A 26,810-nucleotide genomic window follows, 5' to 3' on the forward strand; every position below is an offset into this window, starting at 1 on the left:
TAAAAAGAGGGAGTGGAAGACAAGATGGGGAGAGAAGGGGAAGCACACAAACACAACATTTGATAGAAGGGAGATGTGTGGGAGGGAGAGGGCTTGGGGGGAGGAGGCGTGGGAAGGGGGGGGGGGTGGGGGAAGTATAAAACACAAGGACACCAAGGACTTCCAGGACAGAAGTTGGTATTTCAAAAAAGTAGATTTGGGGTGAAATTAGTGGGGGTAGAAAAGATCAAGGTTTTGGATGGGGGAAGATAAGAGATGGTGGTGAACAGCTGTTTTAAAGACCTGGAGGGTGGAGTGGGATTGAAGAGAGTGAGGGAGTTTGTTCCAGAGGCAGGAGAAAAGAGGAAAGAAGGAGTGAAGGTGAGCAGAGAGTCTTGATTTTGGCAGTTTAACCAAAAGAGGGTTGCAGGCAGATCTTGTGCGACCTGTAGGAATATTTGGGGGACAGAGCCCAGAGAGAGCTGGGGGAGCAAGGCCAGAGAGGAGTCGGTAGAAGACGGAAAGACCACCAAGCTGCCTGCCGTGAGTGAGTGAAAGGCCCTTGGAGTTAGCTTCATCGCGGGAGATTCCAATGATTCTGAATGCTTTGGTTTCAACAGCGTGAAGACGAGCTAGGTGTGAGGCAGGAGCACCAGCCCAGAGGGGAGAGCAGTATTCCATTGAGCTGTGGATGAAAGCCTTGTATGTGGTGAGGAGCTCAGGTGTGCCAAGGAAGGGCTTTGCACGACGGAGGATGCCCAGTCGGCGACTGGCTTTGAAGGCCAGATTTGAAATGTGGTTTTCCCAGGAAAGATCATGGCAGATAGTGAGACCCAAAAGCTTGAGTGACAGAACTTCTTGGAGAGGATTATTCAGAAAGTGGATGGGAGGGTTGTCCAGTCAGTCTTTTCGGAGAGACATCGTAAGAGTGTGAGATTTGTCAGGATTGAAAGACATGTTCCACTTGTTTGCCCAGTCTGTGATTTTGTCCAGGTCTGCAGAGAGTGAGGAGGCTGCAGACTGCCGATCTGAGGGATGAGGAATGGAGCGACAGAGAGTAGAGTCATCAGCAAAGAGATAGAGAGGATTTTCAAGAGAGTCAGAGAGATCATTGATGAAGACCAGAAAAAGCACAGGGCCCAGAACACTGCCTTGGGGAACTCCAGCCTGAACAGGAAGCGGAGGTGAGAGAAACCCATTCAGGGCCACACGTTGACTACGACTAGAGAGGAAGTCCGCCAGCCATGCGTGGAGATTTCCATGGATACCAAAGGAGGAGAGTTTGGTGAGCAGAGCGGGGTGCCAGACCATACCGAAGGCACGTGATATGCCAAGGGAGACAGCTCTAATTTCCTGTTTGGCATTGAGGACCTCCGTCCATTGTTGAGAAAGCAGAAGCAGCATGCCCAGAGTAAAGTGACCAGGTCTGAAACCAAATTGATGATCAGAGATCAAGCCATTGGAGAAGAGGAAAGATTTCATATCTGAAGCAATGATGGATTCCATGACTTTGCTGATAATTGGGAGAAGGCTGATTGGTCTGTAGTCGCTAGGATCTGTTTTTGCACCTTTTTGTGCAAAGCGGTGATGTTGGCTGATTTCCAAGCAGATGGCAGATGACCTTGAGCAAAAGAGAGGGTGAAGAGAACAGAGAGAGGGGGTGAAAGAGCGGAAGAACAGGATTTTAGGACCCGTGGGCTGATGCCGTCAGGTCCAGTTGCAGAATCAGAGTCGAGGGTTGACAGAAACTTTTCCACCTTGTCAGGAGGAAAGGACACAGAGTCCAGGAGCAGCTGGGTATGACTGGGTACGGTGGGTACAGAGAGGGATGGGTTTGGGACACAAGATTTAGAGGCAAACACAGACTGGAGGCATTCAGCTTTTTCACGTGCGGAGTCAGCCGTGTAGCCGTTTGAGGTGAGGGAGGGGATGGAGGGGGAACAAACACCAGAAACAGATTTGACCAGACGCCACCAGGATTTGGAAGAGGGAGACAGATAAGAGAGTTCGGTCTTGAGAACGGAGAGATATTGTTTCCTGGCTCTCCTGAGGGTGGACACACACTTGTTTCGGGCTTTGTGAAAGGAAATGAGATTTCCTTCCGTTGGATTTGCTTTCCAGGAGACGAAGACATTGGGGTCTACCACGATGCGATACTGGCCTGGGAAGTTTCCAATGTTGTCAAATTGGTCTGGATACGTGCTCAGCAGGTCGTCCAACGTGTTAACTGGCTTGTCACCCGTGCAGTTCTCCTTCACCGAGCAGTGCAGCGTGAGGGGTTCAAGGTCCTTACAGGTGGGCAGGCCGAGTATTGCGGGGCCAGCGGCTTTGACTACGAAGAACTCTGCATCGACCCACTGGGTATTCCTTTTCTTGCAGGGGATGACAAGGGTGCCAAATTGCCGAATTTGTGAGCCATTGTAGGCCGTTAGTATTGTCTGGGGTTTCTCCTGAATATGGCCAGGTAGCGGCAGCCCAGAGGAGTCGACCTTTTGGGGATACATTTGTCTGTATATCCGAAGGGGCAAGGTATTGCCCTCTGGCCCAGTATCGACCTTGACTCTCAGGGAGTGAACACCAGCTCGGTCAGGTAGTGAAATGGCCAGGTCCGTGAAAATCTCTCGCCGGGAATCCATGGTCTGGCTGTGGGTTTTGATGGTGGTGAAGCTCAACGTGTCGCAGTCCCTGTCGGGGTCTTCATCTCTCCCCAGGGTGTGGATGGGCTTTCGGCTGAAGGATTTGTGCCCTCTGGTGTCTGGGCGGGTTGTCTGCCGGCCTTGTTCTTGCCTCGCTCTTGAGAGACAGACGGCCTTCCAGTGGTTTTGCTTTCCGCATGCCTCACAGGTTGAGCCCCATGCTGGGCATCAGTGTCGGGGCTTGGGTGGATGCTGTCTTCCACAGAAACGGCACTCTTTTGGGTGGTACCCAATTGTGTGGACAAAATTTGTTGCCTGTTGGGTCTGGGTAAACTGCTGCATGTGAGTGCAGCCTCATGTGCCTCATGTGCCCGACTTATTTCCAGGGCTTGGTCCAGCGTGAGAGAGTCATCCTTCGCGAGGAGCGCTTTCTGTAGCTCCTGATGCCGCGTCCCCGCAATGAGCTGTTCTATTATGCGCTCGTCCGCCTCGGGGGTCTTGAACTTGCATTTGCTCGCTTGCTGGCGACATCTGGAGATGAAATTGTCCATAGTTTCATCTTCGTCCTGCTTAAATCGCTGTAAGCAGAAACGAGCCACACGGTAAATTTGCCTGGGGTTTCAGCTCAGCTTCAAAACGCTGCCAAACAATCGCTGGCATCACGGTGTTAGGCCTTGTGCCGTCGGCGTTCTCAAGGCCCCACGAACTGTAGCGTCGCAGGCCTTCCTCACCTGATAGCAGGAGAATGTAGTTGACTTGTTTGTCACCTGCGACGTCCTTCACAGAAAAGTACAGCTGGGTACGCTTTCTGAATAGCTCGAAGGCTTCACCGAGGTTGGCGCTGGTCCAATCCATGCGCGGCATCATGGGTGCGTCCACCATTGTGAGCTTGGCTACGAATCCCGAGATGGGGTTCCAATCGGGTTCGTAGGTTCGCCTTTCGCTGCCACCATGTAATAAGATGAATCCAAGTCTCAACTTAGGAGATGAGCAGTTTAATGAACAGCCCAGCAAGCCACGTCACTCGGCCTCGTCTCTCACATCAGGTCTGCCAGCCCCCGCCCTCCTTCGCATCGGCCACGCCCCCCCGCTCACATATTCATATGACACCTCACGGCTCACACCATCTTGCTGAGGAGAGGTCGAGCTTGGGCTGTGCAGGCGCGTTTTCTCCTGACTCACACCATCTTGCTGAGGAGAGGTCGAGCTTGGGCTGTGCAGGCACGTGTTATTCTGCCCCACACAATCTTGCTGAGGAGAGGTGGAGCTTGGGCTGTGCAGGCACGTTTTATCCTGCCCCACACAATCTTGCTGAAGAGAGGTCGAGCTTGGGCTGTGCAGGCGCGTTTTATCCTGCCCCACACCAGCTTGCTGAGGAGAGGTGGAGCTTGGGCTGTGCAGGCACGTTTTATCCTGCCCCACACAATCTTGCTGAGGAGAGGTGGAGCATGGGCTGTCCAGGCACGTTTTATCCTGCCCCACACAATCTTGCTGAGGAGAGGTCGAGCTTGGGCTGTGCAGGCACGTTTTATCCTGCCCCACACCATCTTGCTGAGGAGAGGTCGAGCTTGGGCTGTGCAGGCGCGTTTTCTCCTGCCCCACACCATCTTGCTGAGGAGAGGTCGAGCTTGGGCTGTGCAGGCACGTTTTATCCTGCCCCACACCATGTTTCTGAGGAGAGGTGGAGCTTGGGCCGTGCAGGCACGTTTTATCCTGCCCCACACCATCTTGCTGAGGAGAGGTCGAGCTTGGGCTGTGCAGGCGTGTTTTCTCCTGCCCCACACCAGCTTGCTGAGGAGAGGTCGAGCTTGGGCTGTGCAGGCACGTTTTATCCTGCCCCACACCATGTTTCTGAGGAGAGGTGGAGCTTGGGCCGTGCAGGCACGTTTTATCCTGCCCCACACCATCTTGCTGAGGAGAGGTCGAGCTTGGGCTGTGCAGGCACGTTTTATCCTGCCTCACACCATCTTGCTGAGGAGAGGTGGAGCTTGGGCTGTGCAGGCACGTTTTATCCTGCCCCACACCATGTTTCTGAGGAGAGGTGGAGCTTGGGCCGTGCAGGCACGTTTTATCCTGCCCCACACCATCTTGCTGAGGAGAGGTGGAGCTTGGGCTGTGCAGGCACGTTTTATCCTGCCCCACACAATCTTGCTGAGGAGAGGTGGAGCATGGGCTGTGCAGGCACGTTTTATCCTGCCCCACACAATCTTGCTGAGGAGAGGTCGAGCTTGGGCTGTGCAGGCACGTTTTATCCTGCCCCACACCATCTTGCTGAGGAGAGGTCGAGCTTGGGCTGTGCAGGCGCGTTTTCTCCTGCCCCACACCATCTTGCTGAGGAGGTCGAGCTTGGGCTGTGCAGGCACGTTTTATCCTGCCCCACACCATGTTTCTGAGGAGAGGTGGAGCTTGGGCCATGCAGGCACGTTTTATCCTGCCCCACACCATCTTGCTGAGAAGAGGTCGAGCTTGGGCTGTGCAGGCACGTTTTATCCTGCGTCACACCATCTTGCTGAGGAGAGGTGGAGCTTGGGCTGTGCAGGCACGTTTTATCCTGCCCCACACAATCTTGCTGAGGAGAGGTGGAGCTTGGGCTGTGCAGGCACGTTTTATCCTGCCCCACACCATCTTGCTGAGGAGAGGTGGAGCTTGGGCTGTGCAGGCACGTTTTATCCTGCCTCACACCATCTTGCTGAGGAGAGGTGGAGCTTGGGCTGTGCAGGCACGTTTTATCCTGCCCCACACCATGTTTCTGAGGAGAGGTGGAGCTTGGGCCGTGCAGGCACGTTTTATCCTGCCCCACACCATCTTGCTGAGGAGAGGTGGAGCTTGGGCTGTGCAGGCACGTTTTATCCTGCCCCACACAATCTTGCTGAGGAGAGGTGGAGCATGGGCTGTGCAGGCACGTTTTATCCTGCCCCACACAATCTTGCTGAGGAGAGGTCGAGCTTGGGCTGTGCAGGCACGTTTTATCCTGCCCCACACCATCTTGCTGAGGAGAGGTCGAGCTTGGGCTGTGCAGGCGCGTTTTCTCCTGCCCCACACCATCTTGCTGAGGAGAGGTCGAGCCTGGGCTGTGCAGGCACGTTTTATCCTGCCCACACCATGTTTCTGAGGAGAGGTGGAGCTTGGGCCATGCAGGCACGTTTTATCCTGCCCCACACCATCTTGCTGAGGAGAGGTCGAGCTTGGGCTGTGCAGGCACGTTTTATCCTGCCTCACACCATCTTGCTGAGGAGAGGTGGAGCTTGGGCTGTGCAGGCACGTTTTATCCTGCCCCACACAATCTTGCTGAGGAGAGGTGGAGCTTGGGCTGTGCTGGCACGTTTTATCCTGCCTCACACCATCTTGCTGAGGAGAGGTGGAGCTTGGGCTGTGCAGGCACGTTTTATCCTGCCTCACACCATCTTGCTGAGGAGAGGTCGAGCTTGGGCTGTGCAGGCACGTTTTATCCTGCCCCACACAATCTTGCTGAGGAGAGGTGGAGCTTGGGCTGTGCAAGCACGTTTTATCCTGCCCCACACCATGTTTCTGAGGAGAGGTGGAGCTTGGGCTGTGCAGGCACGTTTTATCCTGCCCCACACCATCTTGCTGAGGAGAGGTCGAGCTTGGGCTGTGCAGGCACGTTTTATCCTGCCCCACACCATCTTGCTGAGGAGAGGTGGAGCTTGGGCTGTGCAGGCACGTTTTATCCTGCCCCACACCATGTTTCTGAGGAGAGGTGGAGCTTGGGCTGTGCAGGCACGTTTTATCCTGCCTCACACCCTCTTGCTGAGGAGAGGTTATAGCTTGGGCTGTGCAGGCACGTTTTATCCTGCCTCACACCATCTTGCTGAGGAGAGGTGGAGCTTGGGCTGTGCAGGCACGTTTTATCCTGCCCCACACCATCTTGCTGAGGAGAGGTGGAGCTTGGGCTGTGCAGGCACGTTTTATCCTGCCTCACACCATCTTGCTGAGGAGAGGTGGAGCTTGGGCTGTGCAGGCACGTTTTATCCTGCCCCACACCATGTTTCTGAGGAGAGGTGGAGCTTGGGCCGTGCAGGCACGTTTTATCCTGCCCCACACCATCTTGCTGAGGAGAGGTGGAGCTTGGGCTGTGCAGGCACGTTTTATCCTGCCCCACACAATCTTGCTGAGGAGAGGTGGAGCATGGGCTGTGCAGGCACGTTTTATCCTGCCCCACACAATCTTGCTGAGGAGAGGTCGAGCTTGGGCTGTGCAGGCACGTTTTATCCTGCCCCACACCATCTTGCTGAGGAGAGGTCGAGCTTGGGCTGTGCAGGCGCGTTTTATCCTGCCCACACCATGTTTCTGAGGAGAGGTGGAGCTTGGGCCATGCAGGCACGTTTTATCCTGCCCCACACCATCTTGCTGAGGAGAGGTCGAGCTTGGGCTGTGCAGGCACGTTTTATCCTGCCTCACACCATCTTGCTGAGGAGAGGTGGAGCTTGGGCTGTGCAGGCACGTTTTATCCTGCCCCACACAATCTTGCTGAGGAGAGGTGGAGCTTGGGCTGTGCAGGCACGTTTTATCCTGCCCCACACCATCTTGCTGAGGAGAGGTGGAGCTTGGGCTGTGCTGGCACGTTTTATCCTGCCTCACACCATCTTGCTGAGGAGAGGTGGAGCTTGGGCTGTGCAGGCACGTTTTATCCTGCCCCACACAATCTTGCTGAGGAGAGGTGGAGCTTGGGCTGTGCTGGCACGTTTTATCCTGCCCCACACCATCTTGCTGAGGAGAGGTGGAGCTTGGGCTGTGCTGGCACGTTTTATCCTGCCTCACACCATCTTGCTGAGGAGAGGTCGAGCTTGGGCTGTGCAGGCACGTTTTATCCTGCCCCACACAATCTTGCTGAGGAGAGGTGGAGCTTGGGCTGTGCAAGCACGTTTTATCCTGCCCCACACCATGTTTCTGAGGAGAGGTGGAGCTTGGGCTGTGCAGGCACGTTTTATCCTGCCCCACACCATCTTGCTGAGGAGAGGTCGAGCTTGGGCAGTGCAGGCACGTTTTATCCTGCCCCACACAATCTTGCTGAGGAGAGGTGGAGCTTGGGCTGTGCAGGCACGTTTTATCCTGCCCCACACCATATTGGTGAGGAGAGGTCGAGCTTGGGCTGTGCAGGCACGTTTTCTCCTGCTCCACACCATCTTGCTGAGGAGAGGTGGAGCTTGGGCTGTGCAGGCACGTTTTATCCTGCCCCACACCATCTTGCTGAGGAGAGGTCGAGCTTGGGCAGTGCAGGCACGTTTTATCCTGCCCCACACAATCTTGCTGAGGAGAGGTGGAGCTTGGGCTGTGCAGGCACGTTTTATCCTGCCCCACACCATATTGGTGAGGAGAGGTCGAGCTTGGGCTGTGCAGGCACGTTTTCTCCTGCCCCACACCATCTTGCTGAGGAGAGGGCGAAGCTTTCCATGAGCACTCTTGCTGAGGAAAGGGGAGGAGCTTGCATCAAGAAAGCAAATTCGATTTTATAGATATTAAGATGTGTCGTCAGAAGGTTTCACATCGTGTATTCAATATTATAAGGCATGTGAATGAATGTTTTGTGAATATTTTTGCCACCATATGATTCACAACCCGCACAATGAAGTTTGCTGTTTTCAGCCAGCCTCAGGTCCTTGTGCTCAGGTGTTAACTCCCAGTTGAAATGAAGATGTGCAATGTTAAACTCGTGAACGCAGTGAAGGTTTTGGATCGTCTCTATCTCATTCCTAAATGTGCCGTTATCAAGGTTGCTGCACCTGTTGGGCCAACAAGCCCGGCACAATTCGTGTGCCAACCCGACAGCGAGTACACCTTTCTGTCAGCGCCACCACACTTTTTGCTCGAAAGATACCTCCGACACCGTGGTCCAAAGTTATACCCACTTGCCGCGCAGTGCCCGGACAATCCTGTGCTTGCCGTCGACTGCTACCTGGATCTCGGGCCACAGGTATGTGTTGTGGATAAGCCTGTGCATTCGACTTTCTTTTATTCTCAGAACGCATTTGATAAGGGAACCACATAGAAGGTTGTTAGCAAAGGTGAGAGCTTGAGTACCTAGTAGGGTCGCTAACTGCATTAGATATATTGCATTACATACTGAATTATTGATAGGAAGCAAAGTGGGAGGATGTCTATCTGGGAGGATGTCTTGCTGGGAGGATGTCTAGCTGGGTGGATGTCTAGCTGGGTGGATGTCTAGCTGGGAGGATGTCTTGCTGGGAGGATGTCTTGCTGGGAGGATGTCTAGCTGGGAGGATGTCTAGCTGGGAGGATGTCTTGCTGGGAGGATGTCTTGCTGGGAGGATGTCTAGCTGGGAGGATGTCTTGCTGGGAGGATGTCTAGCTGGGAGGATGTCTACCTGGGAGGATGTCTAGCTGGGAGGATGTCTAGCTGGGTGGATGTCTAGCTGGGAGGATGTCTAACTGGGAGGATGTCTAGCTGGGAGGATGTCTTGCTGGGAGGATGTCTAGCTGGGAGGATGTCTAGCTGGGAGGATGTCTTGCTGGGAGGATGTCTAGCTGGGAGGATGTCTTGCTGGGAGGATGTCTAGCTGGGAGGATGTCTAGCTGGGAGGATGTCTAGCTGGGAGGATGTCTAGCTGGGAGGATGTCTAGCTGGGAGGATATCTAGCTGGGAGGATGTCTAGCTGGGAGGATATCTAGCTGGGAGGATGTCTAGCTGGGAGGATGTCTAGCTGGGAGGATGTCTAGCTGGGAGGATGTCTAGCTGGGAGGATGTCTTGCTGGGAGGATGTCTAGCTGGGATGATGTCTTGCTGGGAGGATGTCTAGCTGGGAGGATGTCTATCTGGGAGGATGTCTAGCTAGGATGATGTCTAGCTGGGAGGATATCTAGCTGGGAGGATGTCGATCTGGGAGGATGTCTAGCTGGGAGGATGTCTAGCTGGGTGGATGTCTAGCTGGGAGGATGTCTTACTGGGAGGATGTCTAGCTGGGAGGATGTCTAGCTGGGAGGATGTCTATCTGGGAGGATGTCTAGCTGGGATGATGTCTTGCTGGGAGGATGTCTAGCTGGGAGGATGTCTATCTGGGAGGATGTCTGGCTGGGATGATGTCTAGCTGGGAGGATGTCTAGCTGGGAGGATGTCTAGCTGGGAGGATGTCTAGCTGGGAGGATGTCTAGCTGGGAGGATGTCTAACTGGGAGGATATCTAGCTGGGAGGATGTCTAGCTGGGAGGATGTCTTGCTGGGAGGATATCTAGCTGGGAGGATGTCTAGCTGGGAGGATGTCTAGCTGGGAGGATGTCTAACTGGGAGGATATCTAGCTGGGAGGATGTCTAGCTGGGAGGATGTCTAACTGGGAGGATATCTAGCTGGGAGGATGTCTAGCTGGGAGGATGTCTTGCTGGGAGGATGTCTAACTGGGAGGATGTCTTGCTGGGAGGATGTCTTGCTGGGAGGATGTCTAACTCGGAGGATGTCTAACTGGGAGGATGTCTTGCTGGGAGGATATCTAACTGGGAGGAGGTCTTGCTGGGGGGATGTCTTGCTGGGAGGATGTCTAGCTGGGAGGATGTCTTGCTGGGAGGATGTCTTGCTGGGAGGATATCTAACTGGGAGGATGTCTTGCTGGGAGGATGTCTTGCTGGGAGGATATCTAACTGGGAGGATGTCTTGCTGGGAGGATGTCTTGCTGGGAGGATGTCTTGCTGGGAGGATATCTAACTGGGAGGATGTCTTGCTGGGAGGATGTCTTGCTGGGAGGATGTCTTGCTGGGAGGATATCTAACTGGGAGGAAGTCTTGCTGGGAGGATGTCTTGCTGGGAGGATGTCTAACTGGGAGGATGTCTAACTGGGAGGATGTCTTGCTGGGAGGATGTCTAACTGGGAGGAGGTCTTGCTGGGAGAATATCTAACTGGGAGGATGTGTTGCTTGGAGGATGTCAAGCTGGGAGGATATCTAACTGGGAGGATGTCTTGCTGGGGGGATATCTAACCTGGAGGAAGTCTAGCTGGTAGGATATCTAGGTGGGTAGATGTCTAGCTGGGAGGATGTCTGGGTGGGTAGATGTCTAATTGGGAGGACATCTAACTGGGAGGATGTCTAGCTGGGAGGATGTCTAGGTGGGTAGATGTCTAGATGGGAGGATGTCTAGCTGGATGTCTAGCTGGGAGGATGTCTCGGTGGGTAGATATCTAGCTGGGAGGATGTCTAGCTGTGAGGATGTCTAGCTGGGAGAATGTCTAGCTGGGAGGATGTCTAGCTGGGAGGGTGTCTACCTGGGAGGATGTCGAGCTGGGAGGATGTCTAGCTGGGAGGATGTCTAGCTGGGAGGATGTCTGGCTGGGAGGATGTTTTGCTGGGAGGATATCTAACTCGGAGGATATCTAACTTGGAGGATGTCTAGCTGGGAGGATGTCTAGGTGGGTAGATGTCTAACTGGGAGGATATCTGTAAAGTATCAGGCTGGGAAGACAGTTTGAGTGCACCATCGGTTGTTTATTGCGCAGCCGGGAAAACCACAAGTGCCCAGCGTAGGCCCAGCTTCCTCTGCCAAGCAGTAGGCCCCGCCTCTTTTATATCCGCCTTCCGGTTAATCCCATGCGATATTAAATACATAACATCTCCCCTCCTCCCATTAACAGTGAAAATGCATACTACAAGCATACAAATGCATACAAGAATGCAGACATACAAAATTGCAAAATTGCAAATGCAAAATTGAATGCAAAAATTGAATTTAAATTGAAAATCGAATGCAAAATGCATACAAGAATATTAGCTATAAGTCAAGGCGGATAGGCGCCTTTCGAACTCTGGATGATCGTTGGGGTGCAAAGCCGCCACACAGCTCCACTGGCGGTGCTGCAACAGCGTTATGGGGTTCAGCCTCAGGGAGTGGTGCACAGCCGCCACACGGCTCCACTGGTGGTGCTACAACAGCGTTATGGGGTTCAGCCTCAGGGAGTGGTGCAGTACTATCTGCGGCAACAATGTCGCTGTTCACAGGTTCAGGAAGTGGCGAGATATCATTTGTGAAAATGACAGGATCACAGGATCGATACCGGACATGATCAAGGTGCCTCCGGACGACTCGATTGTCCTCTTGTTTGATAACGTAGGACAATGGTCCCTCATTTTTGTGAACCCACCCTGGTAACCAAACTATTCCGCGACCAAAGTTTCTCACAAACACCGGGTCCCCGATCTTTATAGAGCGCTGTGCAGCATGTTTGTCATGGTGAAGTCTCTGTCTCCACTGATTTTGATACACAACCGACACCACGTCTGGTCTTAGACAATCCAGTCGTGTACGCAAACGTCGTTTCATCAGCAGCTCAGCTGGTGTCACCCCTGTCGTTGTGTGGGGAGTGATGTGGTGAGCGAAAAGCACACGTGATAGTCTGGTCTTGAAGGCTTCCGCCGGGTATCTTACTTAGACCAGACTTGACAAAACTCACAGAGCTTTCAGGTAGTCCATTTGAAGTTTGATGGTATGGGCTTACCAACTTGTGAATTATACCATTCAGGCGGGTGAATTCAGTGAATTCAGAACTTGAGAAACAGGTTCCATTGTCCGTGACTATCAAGCGTGGCAAACCATGAGTTGCAAAGCACTGGCGCAGCCTCTCCATGGTAGCGTGTGAGGTTGCTGTATGTGTTACATAGGCGTCGATCCATTTAGTGTGAGCGTCCATAACAACAAAGATCATACGGCCTTCGATGGGTCCAGCATAGTCAAGCTGAATCCTCTGCCATGGTTCAGTGGGCCATTCCCAGGGGTGTAGTGGTGCCTTTGCAGGGGCGTTTCGACTGCTTTGGCATGGATAACAATGTTTCACACACTGTTCGATGTCAGAGTCGAGGTGAGGCCACCAGACATAGTTCCGTGCCAGCGATTTCATTCTTACAATGCCTGGATGACAATCGTGAAGCTGATCCAAAATCTTTGTGCGCAAGTTTGGGGGAATGACCACTCGGCATCCCCACAGCAAGCAGCCATTCTCGACACTTAGTTCATTTTGCCTGACCTTGTAAGAATTCAATTCAGGGTCAGCATCGCATAGAAGGCCCCACCCATGCCCAGTAGCACGAATGACCTTGGAAAGAAGTGGGCCACGCCTGGTGTAGGTCCATATCTGGTTGGCATCAATTGGGGTGTCATTCAAAAAGTCCATCAGAGATATCACGCTGCCAGGTACAGGGGGGTCAAACACTGTGTCCGGAAGTGGTAGGCGACTCATGGCGTCTGCATTTGAAATTGTGGAGCCAGGTCTGTACGTAATATCGTAATCATAAGCCGAGAGTGAAAGTGACCAGCGTATGATCCGAGGCGTAAGACCTCTGAGGTAGCCTTTGATGGACCAAACAAACTAATCAGTGGCTTGTGGTCCGTGTAAATCGTGAAATGCCGACCGAAAACGTACTGGTGAAACTTCTTAACTCCAAATAGATTGCCGAGTCCTTCTTTGTCCAGCTGACTGTAGTTCTTCTCAGCAGGAGACAGTGCACGAGATGCGAATGCTATTGGTCTCTTTGTGCGATCTGGCATGATGTGTGACAGAACAGCACCAACCCCGTACTGACTCGCATCACACGACAGGACCATATCTTTGTCTGGGTCGTAGTGAACTAGCACATTTGAAGACCGCAGCATGTCTTTTGACTTCTGGAAGGCTGCTGACTCCAGAATGTCCCATTTCCAGCTGATGCCTTTTTTTAACAGGCAATACAGTGGGCCCAGCATGGTAACAATGTTTGGGATATACCTGCTGTAGTACTGCAGCATGCCAATGTAAGCCTTGAGTTCAGTAATGTTTGTCGGAGCAGGGGCGTCTTTGATTGCTCTGATCTTCTCTTCTGTGGGATGTAAGCCTTCGGCATTGATATGATGGCCCAAATAGGTCACCGACGGAACCATGAACTCGCACTTGTCTTTCCGCAGGCATAGTCCAGAGTCGGAAATAATACGTAGCACACGTTCGAGGTTGTCCAGATGATGAAGCTCTGAGCGGCCAGTGACTAGGATGTCGTCTTGGTAAACAACAACGTGTGGTTCAGCAGCGAACAGGCTATCCATACAGCATTGGTAGATTCCTGGCACCGATTTGACACCAAAACTCAGGCGGTTGTATCTGTAGAGCCCCCGATGCATGTTGATGGTGAGATATTCTTTGGAATCCTCATCCAGAACGACTTGTAGGTAGGCCGATCTCATGTCGAGCTTGGTGAAGGACTGTCCTCCACTCAGTTTTGCATATAAGTCATCGATCCTTGGTATGGGATATTTGTCCAAGGTGGAACATTTGTTGATCGACATTTTGTAATCCCCACAAAGGCGTATCGACCTGTCTGCCTTCACAACAGGAACAACCGGAGCAGCCCAATTTGAGTACTGAACTGACTCAATGATACCTAACTTTTCCAGGCTGGCTAATTCTGCGCCAACTTTTTCTTGCAATGCGAGAGGGACTGGGCGTGCTTTGCAGAAAATTGGCTTCACATCTTTCTCAACGTTGAGCTTGGCAGTGAAGCCCTTCAATGTCCCGAGTTCATCCTTGAAGATGTCCGGGTATCTCCCCAGGAGGTGCTGCAGTACAGTTGGTGGCTTGGAAGCCTGTAGTTGGTGGATGTGTTCCCAATTGAGTTTGACAACATCGAGCCAGTTTCGCCCGAGAAGTGTGGGTCCATCCCCAGGGACGACCAAGAGTTGTAATTGGTGAGTGTTGTTTCCCTAGGTTACTGTGACATCACATGACCCGCGGGCTTGTATTAACTCACCAGTATATGTGGTGAGTTGGATTGGGGACCAATGGAGGCTGGGTTGTTCACAATTCCCCCACAGGTTACGGAAAGCTGCTTCGCTCATGAGTGATACGGCAGCACCCGTGTCTATCTCCATTTCCACATTCCGTCCATCTATATCTACTATAACCAGTATTGGAGTAGACTGTCTGCCAGACTTTGTGTGGAAAAGGTCATACGACTGAACTCTGTGGCTGTTAGGGCTGTCTCCATCAGTCACATCTTCTTGGTTATGCTCTGAGTCAAGGAGGTGGGTTTTGCATTCCTCTCTCCTTGCCCTCCGTTTTCGAGACAAGCACGCAGAGGCGATATGACCCACTTTGTGGCAGTAGTTGCAGGCGGCATTCTTGAAATGGCACGTAGTGGGAGAATGCTCCCCATTGCAGCGGAAACATTTTCCAGCACCAGCTGTCACACAGTTTCCAGGTGTTTTGGCGTCGGATTTTCGGGTCGGATGTTCTCCCACCCGGTTGACAGACGACAGGTCAGCTCTAGGCTGGTAAGTGATGGAGCGTGCAATATCTGCAGCATTTTTGTCTGCACACTCCATTGCGATAGCAATGTCCTTTGCACTGGAAAATGTCAGAGTCCGTTCAGCAAGTAGGTGCCGGCGAATTCGATCTTGCTCCACTCCCACTACGAGCAACTCCCTTAGCATGTCATCGAATGTAGCACCAAACTGGCAATGCTGGGCAAGGTGTTTCAGGTGAGCTATGAATGCCGAAATGGACTGTGTTGAGGTTTGGCGACACATGTAAAAATTGAATCGACTCACAATGACTGAGGGTGTAGGTTCGCAGTGCTCCTTCATTTCTGCCACAAGCTCGGCGTGTGTTAAATCCATCATGGTCCTGGGCATGACGAGATTCTTCAGAATAGTAAACGTCTCGCTGCCGCATACCGATATCAGGATTGCTTTCTTCCTGGCATCATCCTCGATGCCGTTAGCTTGGTAGTAATACTGTAGACGCTCAATGTACGCCTCCCAGCTTCCTTCGCGCGGGTTGAACTCATCAATCCGGCCGTAGGACATGGTGCTCAAGTAGCGTATGCCGTGAAATAACGAGTTGGTAGGCCAACAGCTAACTGCAATAGCTCAGCTTGCTTTGCACACGCTCACCAGGATCCCACCTTCGTCGCCATGTAAAGTATCAGGCTGGGAAGACAGTTTGAGTGCACCATCGGTCGTTTATTGCACAGCCGGGAAAACCACAAGCGCCCAGCGTAGGCCCAGCTTCCTCTGCCAAGCAGTAGGCCCCGCCTCTTTTATATCCGCCTTCCGGTTAATCCCATGCGATATTAAATACATAACAATATCTAACTGCGAGGATGTCCAGCTGGGAGGATGTCTAGGTGGGTAGATGTCTAACTGGGAGGATGTCTAGCTGGGAGGATGTCTAGGTGGGTAGATGTCTAACTGGGAGGATGTCTAGCTGGGAGGATGTCGAGCTGGGAGGATGTCGAGCTGGGAGGATGTCTTGCTGGGAGGATGTCTAGGTGGGAGGATGTCTAGCTGGGAGAATGTCTAGCTGGGAGGATGTCTAGCTGGGAGGATGTCTCGCTTGGAGGATATCTAACTGGGAGGATGTCTAGCTGGGAGGATGTCTAGCTGGGAGGATGTCTCGCTGGGAGGATATCTAACTGGGAGGATGTCTAACTGGGAGGATGTCTAACTGGGAGGATGTCTAGCTGGAAGGATGTGTTGCTTGGAGGATGTCTAGCTTGGAGGATGTCTAGCTTGGAGGATGTCTAGCTTGGAGGATGTCTTGCTGGGAGGATGTCTAGCTTGGAGGATGTCTAGCTTGGAGGATGTCTAGCTTGGTGGATCTCTAGCTTGGAGGATGTCCAGCTTGGAGGATGTCTAGCTTGGAGGATGTCGAGCTTGGAGGATGTCTAGCTTGGAGGATGTCTTGCTGGGAGGATGTCTAGCTTGGAGGATGTCTAGCTTGGAGGATGTCTTGCTGGGAGGATGTCTAGCTGGGAGGATGTCTAGTTTGGAGGATGTCCAGCTTGGAGGACGTCTTGCTGGGAGGATGTCTTGCTGGGAGGATGTCTTGCTGGGAGGATGTCTAGCTTGGAGGATATCTAGCTTGGAGGATGTCCAGCTTGGAGGATGTGCAGTTTGGAGGATGTCTCGCTTGGAGGATGTCTAGCTTGGAGGATGTCTAGCTTGGAGGATGTCTAGCTTGGAGGATGTCTAGCTTGGAGGATGTCTAGCATGGAGGATGTCGAGCTGGGAGGATGTCTAGCTTGGACGATGTCTAGCTTGGAGGATGTCTAGCTTGGAGGATGTCTAGCTTGGAGGATGTCTAGCTTGGTGGATCTCTAGCTTGGAGGATGTCTAGCTTGGAGGATGTCTAGCTTGGAGGATGTCTTGCTGGGAGGATGTCTAGCTTGGAGGATGTCTTGCTTGGAGGATGTCTTGCTGGGAGGATGTCTAGTTTGGAGGATGTTTAGCTGGGAGGATGTCTAGCTGGGAGGATGTCTAGCTGGGAGGATGTGTTGCTTGGAGCATGTCTAGCTTGGAGGATGTCTAGCTTGGAGGATGTCTAGCTTGGAGGATGTCTTGCTGGGAGGATGTCTAGCTTGGAGGATGTCTTGCTGGGAGGATGTCGAGTTTGGAGGATGTCTAGCTTGGAGCACGTCTTGCTGGGAGGATGTCTTGCTGGGGGGATGTCTTGCTGGGAGGATGTCTAGCTTGGAGGATATCTAGCTTGGAGGATATCTAGCTTGGAGGATATCTCGCTTGGAGGATGTCTAGCTTTGAGGATGTCTAGCTTGGAGGATGTCTAGCTTGGAGGATGTCTAGCATGGAGGATGTCTAGCTGGGAGGATGTCTAGCTTGGAGGATGTCTAGCTTGGAGGATGTCTAACTTGGTGGATCTCTAGCTTGGAGGATGTCTAACTTGGTGGATCTCTAGCTTGGAGGATGTCTAGCTTGGAGGATGTCGAGCTTGGAGGATGTCTAGCTTGGAGGATGTCTTGCTGGGAGCATGTCTTGCTGGGAGGATGTCTTGCTGGGAGGATGTCTTGCTGGGGGGATGTCTTGCTGGGAGGATGTCTAGCTTGGAGGATATCTAGCTTGGAGGATATCTAGCTTGGAGGATATCTCGCTTGGAGGATGTCTAGCTTGGAGGATGTCTAGCTTGGTGGATGTCTAGCTTGGAGGATGTCTGGCTTGGAGGATGTCTAGCTTGGAGGATGTCTAGCTTGGAGGATGTCTAGCTTGGAGGATGTCTAACTTGGTGGATCTCTAGCTTGGGGGATGTCTAGCTTGGAGGATGTCGAGCTTGGAGGATGTCTAGCTTGGAGGATGTCTTGCTGGGAGGATGTCTAGCTTGGAGGATGTCTTGCTGGGAGGATGACTAGTTTGGAGGATGTCCAGCTTGGAGGATGTCTTGCTGGGAGGATGTCTTGCTGGGGGGATGTCTTGCTGGGAGGATGTCTAGCTTGGAGGATATCTAGCTTGGAGGATGTCTAGTTTGGAGGATATCTCGCTTGGAGGATGTCTAGCTTGGAGGGTGTCTAGCTTGGAGGATGTCTAGCTTGGAGGATGTCTAGCTTGGAGGATGTCTAGCAGGGAGGATGTCTAGCTTGGACGATGTCTAGCTTGGTGGATGTCTAGCTTGGAGGATGTCTAGCTTGGAGGATGTCTAGCTTGGAGGATGTCTAGCTTGGTGGATCTCTAGCTTGGAGGATGTCTAGCTTGGAGGATGTCTTGCTGGGAGGCTGTCTAGCTTGGAGGAAGTCTAGCTTGGAGGAAGTCTAGCTTGGAGGATGTCTTGCTGGGAGGATGTCTAGTTTGGAGGATGTCTAGGTGGGTAGATGTCTAGCTGGGAGGATGTCTAGCTGGGAGGATGTTTAGCTGGGAGGATGTCTAGCTGGGAGGATATCTAACTGGGAGGATGTCTAACTGGGAGGATGTCTAGCTGGAAGGATGTGTTGCTTGGAGCATGTCTAGCTTGGAGGATGTCTAGCTTGGAGGATGTCTTGCTGGGAGGATGTCTAGCTTGGAGGATGTCTTGCTGGGAGGATGTCGAGTTTGGAGGATGTCTAGCTTGGAGCACGTCTTGCTGGGAGGATGTCTTGCTGGGGGGATGTCTTGCTGGGAGGATGTCTAGCTTGGAGGATATCTAGCTTGGAGGATATCTAACTTGGAGGATATCTCACTTGGAGGATGTTTAGCTTGGAGGATGTCTAGCTTGGAGGATGTCTAGCATGGAGGATGTCTAGCTTGGAGGATATCTAGCTTGGAGGATATCTCGCTTGGAGGATGTCTAGCTTGGAGGATGTCTAGCTTGGTGGATGTCTAGCTTGGAGGATGTCTGGCTTGGAGGATGTCTAGCTTGGAGGATGTCTCGCTTGGAGGATATCTAGCTTGGAGGATATCTCGCTTGGAGGATGTCTAGCTTGGAGGATGTCTAGCTTGGTGGATGTCTAGCTTGGAGGATGTCTGGCTTGGAGGATGTCTAGCTTGGAGGATGTCTAGCTTGGAGGATGTCTAGCTTGGAGGATGTCTAACTTGGTGGATCTCTAGCTTGGAGGAAGTCTAGCTTGGAGGATGTCTAGCTTGGAGGATGTCTAGCTTGGTGGATCTCTAGCTTGGAGGATGTCTAGCTTGGAGGATCTCTAGCTTGGAGAATGTCTTGCTTGGAGAATATCTAGCTTGGAGGATGTCCAGCTTGGAGGATGTCTAGCTTGGAGGAGGTCTAGCTGGGAGGATGTCTAGCTGGGAGGATGTCTAGCTGGGAGGATTCCTCGCTTGGAGGATATCTAACTGGGAGGATGTCTTGCTGGGAGGATGTCTCACTTGGAGGATATCTAACTGGGAGGATGTCTCACTTGGAGGATATCTAACTGGGAGGATGTCTAGCTGGGAGGATGTCTAACTGGGAGGATGTCTAACTGGGAGGACGTCTAGCTGGGAGGACATCTAGCTTGGAGGATGTCTAGCTTGGAGGATGTCTAGCTTGGAGGATGTCTAGCTTGGAGGATGTCTTGCTGGGAGGATGTCTTGCTGGGAGAATGTCTAGCTTGGAGGATGTCTGGCTGGGAGGTTGTCTAGTTGGGAGGATGTCTAGCTCGGAGGATGTCTAGCTGGGAGGATGTCTAGCTAGGAGGATGTCTAGCTTGGAGGATGTCTGGCTTGGAGGATGTCTAGCTTGGAGGATGTCGAGCTTGGAGGATGTCTAGCTTGGAGGATGTCTTGCTGGGAGCACGTCTTGCTGGGAGGATGTCTTGCTGGGAGGATGTCTAACTTGGTGGATCTCTAGCTTGGAGGATGTCCAGCTTGGAGGATGTCGAGCTTGGAGGATGTCTAGCTTGGAGGATGTCTTGCTGGGAGGATGTCTAGCTTGGAGGATGTCTTGCTGGGAGGATGTCCAGCTTGGAGGATGTCTTGCTGGGAGGATGTCTTGCTGGGGGGATGTCTTGCTGGGAGGATGTCTAGCTTGGAGGATATCTAGCTTGGAGGATATCTAGCTTGGAGGATGTCTAGTTTGGAGGATATCTCGCTTCGAGGATGTCTAGCTTGTAGGATGTCTAGCTTGGAGGATGTCTAGCATGGAGGATGTCGAGCTGGGAGGATGTCTAGCTTGGACGATGTCTAGCTTGGTGGATGTCTAGCTTGGAGGATGTCTAGCTTGGAGGATGTCTAGCTTGGAGGATGTCTAGCTTGGTGGATCTCTAGCTTGGAGGATGTCTAGCTTGGAGGATGTCTTGCTGGGAGGCTGTCTAGCTTGGAGGAAGTCTAGCTTGGAGGATGTCTTGCTTGGAGGATGTCTTGCTGGGAGGATGTCTAGTTTGGAGGATGTCTAGGTGGGTAGATGTCTAGCTGGGAGGATGTCTAGCTGGGAGGATGTCTAGCTGGGAAGATGTCTAGCTGGGAGGATATCTAACTGGGAGGATGTCTAACTGGGAGGATGTCTAGCTGGAAGGATGTGTTTCTTGGAGCATGTCTAGCTTGGAGGATGTCTAGCTTGGAGGATGTCTAGCTTGGAGGATGTCTTGCTGGGAGGATGTCTAGCTTGGAGGATGTCTTGCTGGGAGGATGTCGAGTTTGGAGGATGTCTAGCTTGGAGCACGTCTTGCTGGGAGGATGTCTTGCTGGGGGGATGTCTTGCTGGGAGGATGTCTAGCTTGGAGGATATCTAGCTTGGAGGATATCTAACTTGGAGGATATCTCACTTGGAGGATGTCTAGCTTGGAGGATGTCTAGCTTGGAGGATGTCTAGCATGGAGGATGTCTAGCTTGGAGGATATCTAGCTTGGAGGATATCTCGCTTGGAGGATGTCTAGCTTGGAGGATGTCTAGCTTGGTGGATGTCTAGCTTGGAGGATGTCTGGCTTGGAGGATGTCTAGCTTGGAGGATGTCTCGCTTGGAGGATATCTAGCTTGGAGGATATCTCGCTTGGAGGATGTCTAGCTTGGAGGATGTCTAGCTTGGTGGATGTCTAGCTTGGAGGATGTCTGGCTTGGAGGATGTCTAGCTTGGAGGATGTCTAGCTTGGAGGATGTCTAGCTTGGAGGATGTCTAACTTGGTGGATCTCTAGCTTGGAGGAAGTCTAGCTTGGAGGATGTCTAGCTTGGAGGATGTCTAGCTTGGTGGATCTCTAGCTTGGAGGATGTCTAGCTTGGAGGATCTCTAGCTTGGAGAATGTCTTGCTTGGAGGATATCTAGCTTGGAGGATGTCCAGCTTGGAGGATGTCTAGCTTGGAGGATGTCTAGCTTGGAGGAAGTCTAGCTGGGAGGATGTCTAGCTGGGAGGATGCCTCGCTTGGAGGATATCTAACTGGGAGGATGTCTTGCTGGGAGGATGTCTCACTTGGAGGATATCTAACTGGGAGGATGTCTCACTTGGAGGATATCTAACTGGGAGGATGTCTCGCTGGGAGGATGTCTAACTGGGAGGATGTCTAACTGGGAGGACGTCTAGCTGGGAGGACATCTAGCTTGGAGGATGTCTAGCTTGGAGGATGTCTAGCTTGGAGGATGTCTTGCTGGGAGGATGTCTTGCTGGGAGAATGTCTAGCTTGGAGGATGTCTGGCTGGGAGGTTGTCTAGTTGGGAGGATGTCTAGCTCGGAGGATGTCTAGCTGGGAGGATGTCTAGCTAGGTGGATGTCTAGCTGGGAGGATGTCTAGCTTGGAGGATGTCTTGCTGGGAGGATGTCTGGCTCGGTGGATCTCCAGCTGGGAGGATGTCTAGCTTGGAGGATGTCTCGCTGGGAGGATGTCTAGCTTGGTGGATCTCTAGCTTGGAGGATGTTTAGCTTGGAGGATGTCTAGCTTGGAGGATGTCTAGCTTGGAGGATTTCTAGCTTGGTGGATGTCTAGCTGGGAGGATGTCTAGCTTGGAGGATTTCTAGCTTGGAGGATGTCTAGCTTGGAGGATGTCTAGCTGGGAGGATGTCTAGCTTGGAGGATGTCTAGCTTGGAGGATGTCTAGCTTGGAGGATGTCTAGCTGGGAGGATATCTAGCTTGGAGGATGTCTAGCTTGGAGGATGTCTAGCTTGGAGGATGTCTAGCTGGGAGGATATCTAGATTGGAGGATGTCTAGCTTGGAGGATGTCTAGCTTGGAGGATGTCTAGCTTGGTGGATGTCTAGCTTGGAGGATGTCTAGCTTGGAGGATTTCTAGCTTGGTGGATGTCTAGCTTGGAGGATGTCTAGCTTGGAGGATTTCTAGCTTGGAGGATGTCTAGCTTGGAGGATGTCTAGCTTGGAGGATGTCTAGCTTGGAGGATGTCTAGCTTGGAGGATGTCTAGCTTGGAGGATGTCTAGCTGGGAGGATGTCTAGCTTGGAGGATGTCTAGCTTGGTGGATGTCTCGCTTGGAGGATGTCTAGCTGGGAGGATGTCTAGCTGGGAGGATGTCTCGCTTGGAGGATGTCTAGCTGGAAGGATGTCTTGCTTGGTGGATGTCTAGCTTGGAGGATGTCTAGCTTGGAGGATGTCTAGCTTGGAGGATGTCTAGCTTGGAGGATGTCTAGCTGGGAGGATGTCTAGCTTGGAGGATGTCTAGCTTGGAGGATGTCTAGCTTGGTGGATGTCTAGCTTGGAGGATGTCTAACTTGGAGGATTTCTAGCTTGGTGGATGTCTAGCTTGGAGGATGTCTAGCTTGGAGGATTTTTAGCTTGGAGGATGTCTAGCTGGGAGGATGTCTAGCTTGGAGGATGTCTAGCTTGGAGGATGTCTAGCTTGGAGGATGTCTAGCTGGGAGGATGTCTAGCTTGGTGGATGTCTAGCTTGGAGGATGTCTAGCTGGGAGGATGTCTAGCTTGGTGGATGTCTGGCTTGGAGGATGTCTAGCTTGGAGTATGTCTAGCTTGGAGGATGTCTAGTTTGGAGGATGTCTAGCTGGGAGGATGTCTAGCTTGGAGGATGTCTAGCTTGGAGGAAGTCTAGCTTGGAGGATGTCTTGCTTGGAGGATGTCTTGCTGGGAGGATGTCTAGTTTGGAGGATGTCTAGGTGGGTAGATGTCTAGCTGGGAGGATGTCTAGCTGGGAGGATGTCTAGCTGGGAGGATGTTTAGCTGGGAGGATATCTAACTGGGAGGATGTCTAACTGGGAGGATGTCTAGCTGGAAGGATGTGTTGCTTGGAGCATGTCTAGCTTGGAGGATGTCTAGCTTGGAGGATGTCTAGCTTGGAGGATGTCTTGCTCGGAGGATGTCTAGCTTGGAGGATGTCTTGCTGGGAGGATGTCGAGTTTGGAGGATGTCTAGCTTGGAGCACGTCTTGCTGGGAGGATGTCTTGCTGGGGGGATGTCTTGCTGGGAGGATGTCTAGCTTGGAGGATATCTAGCTTGGAGGATATCTAACTTGGAGGATATCTCACTTGGAGGATGTCTAGCTTGGAGGATGTCTAGCTTGGAGGATGTCTAGCATGGAGGATGTCTAGCTTGGAGGATATCTAGCTTGGAGGATATCTCGCTTGGAGGATGTCTAGCTTGGAGGATGTCTAGCTTGGTGGATGTCTAGCTTGGAGGATGTCTGGCTTGGAGGATGTCTAGCTTGGAGGATGTCTCGCTTGGAGGATGTCTAGCTTGGAGGATGTCTCGCTTGGAGGATATCTAGCTTGGAGGATATCTCGCTTGGAGGATGTCTAGCTTGGAGGATGTCTAGCTTGGTGGATGTCTAGCTTGGAGGATGTCTGGCTTGGAGGATGTCTAGCTTGGAGGATGTCTAGCTTGGAGGATGTCTAGCTTGGAGGATGTCTAACTTGGTGGATCTCTAGCTTGGAGGAAGTCTAGCTTGGAGGATGTCTAGCTTGGAGGATGTCTAGCTTGGTGGATCTCTAGCTTGGAGGATGTCTCACTTGGAGGATATCTAACTGGGAGGATGTCTCACTTGGAGGATATCTAACTGGGAGGATGTCTAGCTGGGAGGATGTCTAACTGGGAGGATGTCTAACTGGGAGGACGTCTAGCTGGGAGGACATCTAGCTTGGAGGATGTCTAGCTTGGAGGATGTCTAGCTTGGAGGATGTCTTGCTGGGAGGATGTCTTGCTGGGAGAATGTCTAGCTTGGAGGATGTCTGGCTGGGAGGTTGTCTAGTTGGGAGGATGTCTAGCTCGGAGGATGTCTAGCTGGGAGGATGTCTAGCTAGGAGGATGTCTAGCTGGGAGGATGTCTAGCTTGGAGGATGTCTTGCTGGGAGGATGTCTGGCTTGGTGGATCTCCAGCTGGGAGGATGTCTAGCTTGGAGGATGTCTCGCTGGGAGGATGTCTAGCTTGGTGGATCTCTAGCTTGGAGGATGTTTAGCTTGGAGGATGTCTAGCTTGGAGGATGTCTAGCTTGGAGGATGTCTAGCTGGGAGGATGTCTAGCTTGGAGGATGTCTAGCTTGGAGGATGTCTAGCTTGGAGGATGTCTAGCTGGGAGGATATCTAGCTTGGAGGATGTCTAGCTTGGAGGATGTCTAGCTGGGAGGATGTCTAGCTTGGAGGATGTCTAGCTTGGAGGATGTCTAGCTTGGTGGATGTCTAGCTTGGAGGATGTCTAGCTTGGAGGATTTCTAGCTTGGTGGATGTCTAGCTTGGAGGATGTCTAGCTTGGAGGATGTCTAGCTTGGAGGATGTCTAGCTTGGAGGATGTCTAGCTGGGAGGATGTCTAGCTGGGAGGATGTCTAGCTTGGAGGATGTCTAGCTTGGTGGATGTCTAGCTTGGAGGATGTCTAGCTGGGAGGATGTCTAGCTGGGAGGATGTCTCGCTTGGAGGATGTCTAGCTGGAAGGATGTCTTGCTTGGTGGATGTCTAGCTTGGAGGATGTCTAGCTTGGAGGATGTCTAGCTTGGTGGATGTCTAGCTTGGAGGATGTCTAGCTTGGAGGATTTCTAGCTTGGTGGATGTCTAGCTTGGAGGATGTCTAGCTTGGAGGATTTTTAGCTTGGAGGATGTCTAGCTGGGAGGATGTCTAGCTTGGAGGATGTCTAGCTTGGAGGATGTCTAGCTTGGAGGATGTCTAGCTGGGAGGATGTCTTGCTTGGAGGATGTCTTGCTTGGAGGATGTCTAGCTGGGAGGATGTCTAACTGGAGGATATCTAGCTTAACCCTCTGGAGTCTACAAGCTGAATTTATCGGCTCTTACCGCATTCAAATTTACCTTGCAATTACTGCCTCCTGGATTCGATGTGCATAATATATAATAATAATAATAATAATAGTAGACTCCAAAGGGTATTATAATAATAATAATAATAATAATAATAATAGTAGACTCCAGAGGGTATAATAATAATAATAATAATAATAGACTCCAGAGGGTATAATAAGAATAATAATAATAATAATAATAGTAGACTCCAGAGGGTATAATAATAATAATAATAATAATAATAGTAGACTCCAAAGGGTATAATATTAATAGGAGACTCCAAAGGGTATAATAATAATAATAGTAGACTCCAGAGGGTATAATAATAATAATAACAATAATAATAATAATAATAGTAGACTCCAGAGGGTATAATAATAATAATAATAACAATAGTAATAATAATAATAATAATAATAGTAGGCTCCAGAGGGTTTAATAATAATAATAATAATAATAGTGGACTACAGAGGGTATAAAAATAATAATAATAGTAATAATAATATTAATAATAGTAGACTCCAGAGGGTATAATAATAATATTAATAGTAGACTCCAAAGTGTATAATAATAATAATAATAATAATAATAGTGGACTCCAGAGGGTATAATAATAATAATAGTAGACTCCAGAGGGTATAATAATAATAATAATAATAATAATAATAATAGTAGTCTCCAGAGGGTATAATAATAATAATAGTAGACTCCAGGGGGTATAATAATAATAATAATAATAATAATAGTAGACTCCAGAGGGTATAATAATAATAATAATAATAATAGACTCCAGAGGGTATAATAATAATAATAATAATAATAGTAATACTAATAATCGTAGACTCCAGAGGGCATAATAATAATAATAATAGTAATAGTAATAATAATAGTAGACTCCGGAGGGTATACAAATAATAGTAATAATAGTCATAATAATAATAATATTAATAATAGTAGACTCCAAAGGGAATAATAATAATAATAATAATAATAATAATAATAATAGTGGACTCCAGAGGGTTAAGGCAAGGGTCTTTCACTCAGAGTAGTTAATGCATGGAATGGTCTCACAGGAAAGGTGGTGGCAGCAGAAACAGAAGGAAGTTAAAATTGTAATTATATAGGTACCTAGAAGTATTGGAGTTAAAAGGGTACAGGGATATTGGTGGTCAATCCATATCATTTTTGTGCTGGATGCAGGTCACCATCTGCACCATGAGCTCACGGCCTGATGCAGTGCGGCCCGCTGGCGGTGCCGTAACTTTCAGTGGCTTGCTGCTTTACCTGTGTGACTCCTCGGTGACGCCAGGATTCCTACGCGTTTTCAAGTTCCTGCAAGGTGGGTTTTTGTTTTGGATTGAGATCAAATTCAGATTTGAGAAACCATCCATTTTGACTCAGAAGAGCAAGGTAAAAATGATTCTGTTCAAACATAACCACGTGGCTCAGTGGTGTCAAGTTGTGCTTGTTGTTGTTGAATTCCCCTAAGTGATGTGGGTTTCTTGCAATGGATTGGCAAACCTGCTCCGGAATGACTCATCTGAAAAACTCAACTTTTTGCGTGTGCCCCCATGCTCTGTCATAGGGTTATGGTATTCCACCACCGCAATAATATGCAGTTGTGCTGTGCCGCTGATGCCATGCCCTCTATAGGTTTGGGCAGGAATTTGGCCAGGGTACCAGCAATAGGTCGCTTACTCTTTCTTGACAAACTGAACAGATAAGACCCACAGCCTATTCGGGAAAACAAACATTTTGTATTAATGGAAGTTGTTTTGTACCTTTATGATTTGTGGGAACGCAGAGTGTAAAAATCATCATCAGCATGCATTCAACTCGC

General features: G+C 50.8%; 2 protein-coding genes across 3 annotated transcripts in view; both read left to right on the top strand.

Moving 5' to 3' along the window:
• The window catches only part of GREB1L (GREB1 like retinoic acid receptor coactivator), a 240,453-nt gene that overhangs the window by 203,184 nt on the left and 10,459 nt on the right, over window positions 1-26,810 (top strand). For both annotated transcript variants that reach the window (XM_068134609.2, XM_068134610.2), the window contains 2 exons: window positions 8,347-8,547; window positions 26,171-26,309. In XM_068134609.2, the coding sequence (XP_067990710.2) occupies window positions 8,347-8,547; window positions 26,171-26,309 (340 nt within the window). The remainder of the gene's footprint in view (window positions 1-8,346; window positions 8,548-26,170; window positions 26,310-26,810) is intronic.
• Window positions 1-26,810, top strand: part of LOC144888698 (uncharacterized) — a 240,192-nt gene that overhangs the window by 88,718 nt on the left and 124,664 nt on the right. The gene's annotated exons all lie outside the window — the stretch shown is intronic.

This window comes from Myxine glutinosa, chromosome 13, assembly GCF_964187855.1.
Source record: "Myxine glutinosa chromosome 13, kmMyxGlut1.1, whole genome shotgun sequence".
NCBI classification, from domain to species: Eukaryota; Metazoa; Chordata; class Myxini; order Myxiniformes; family Myxinidae; genus Myxine; species Myxine glutinosa.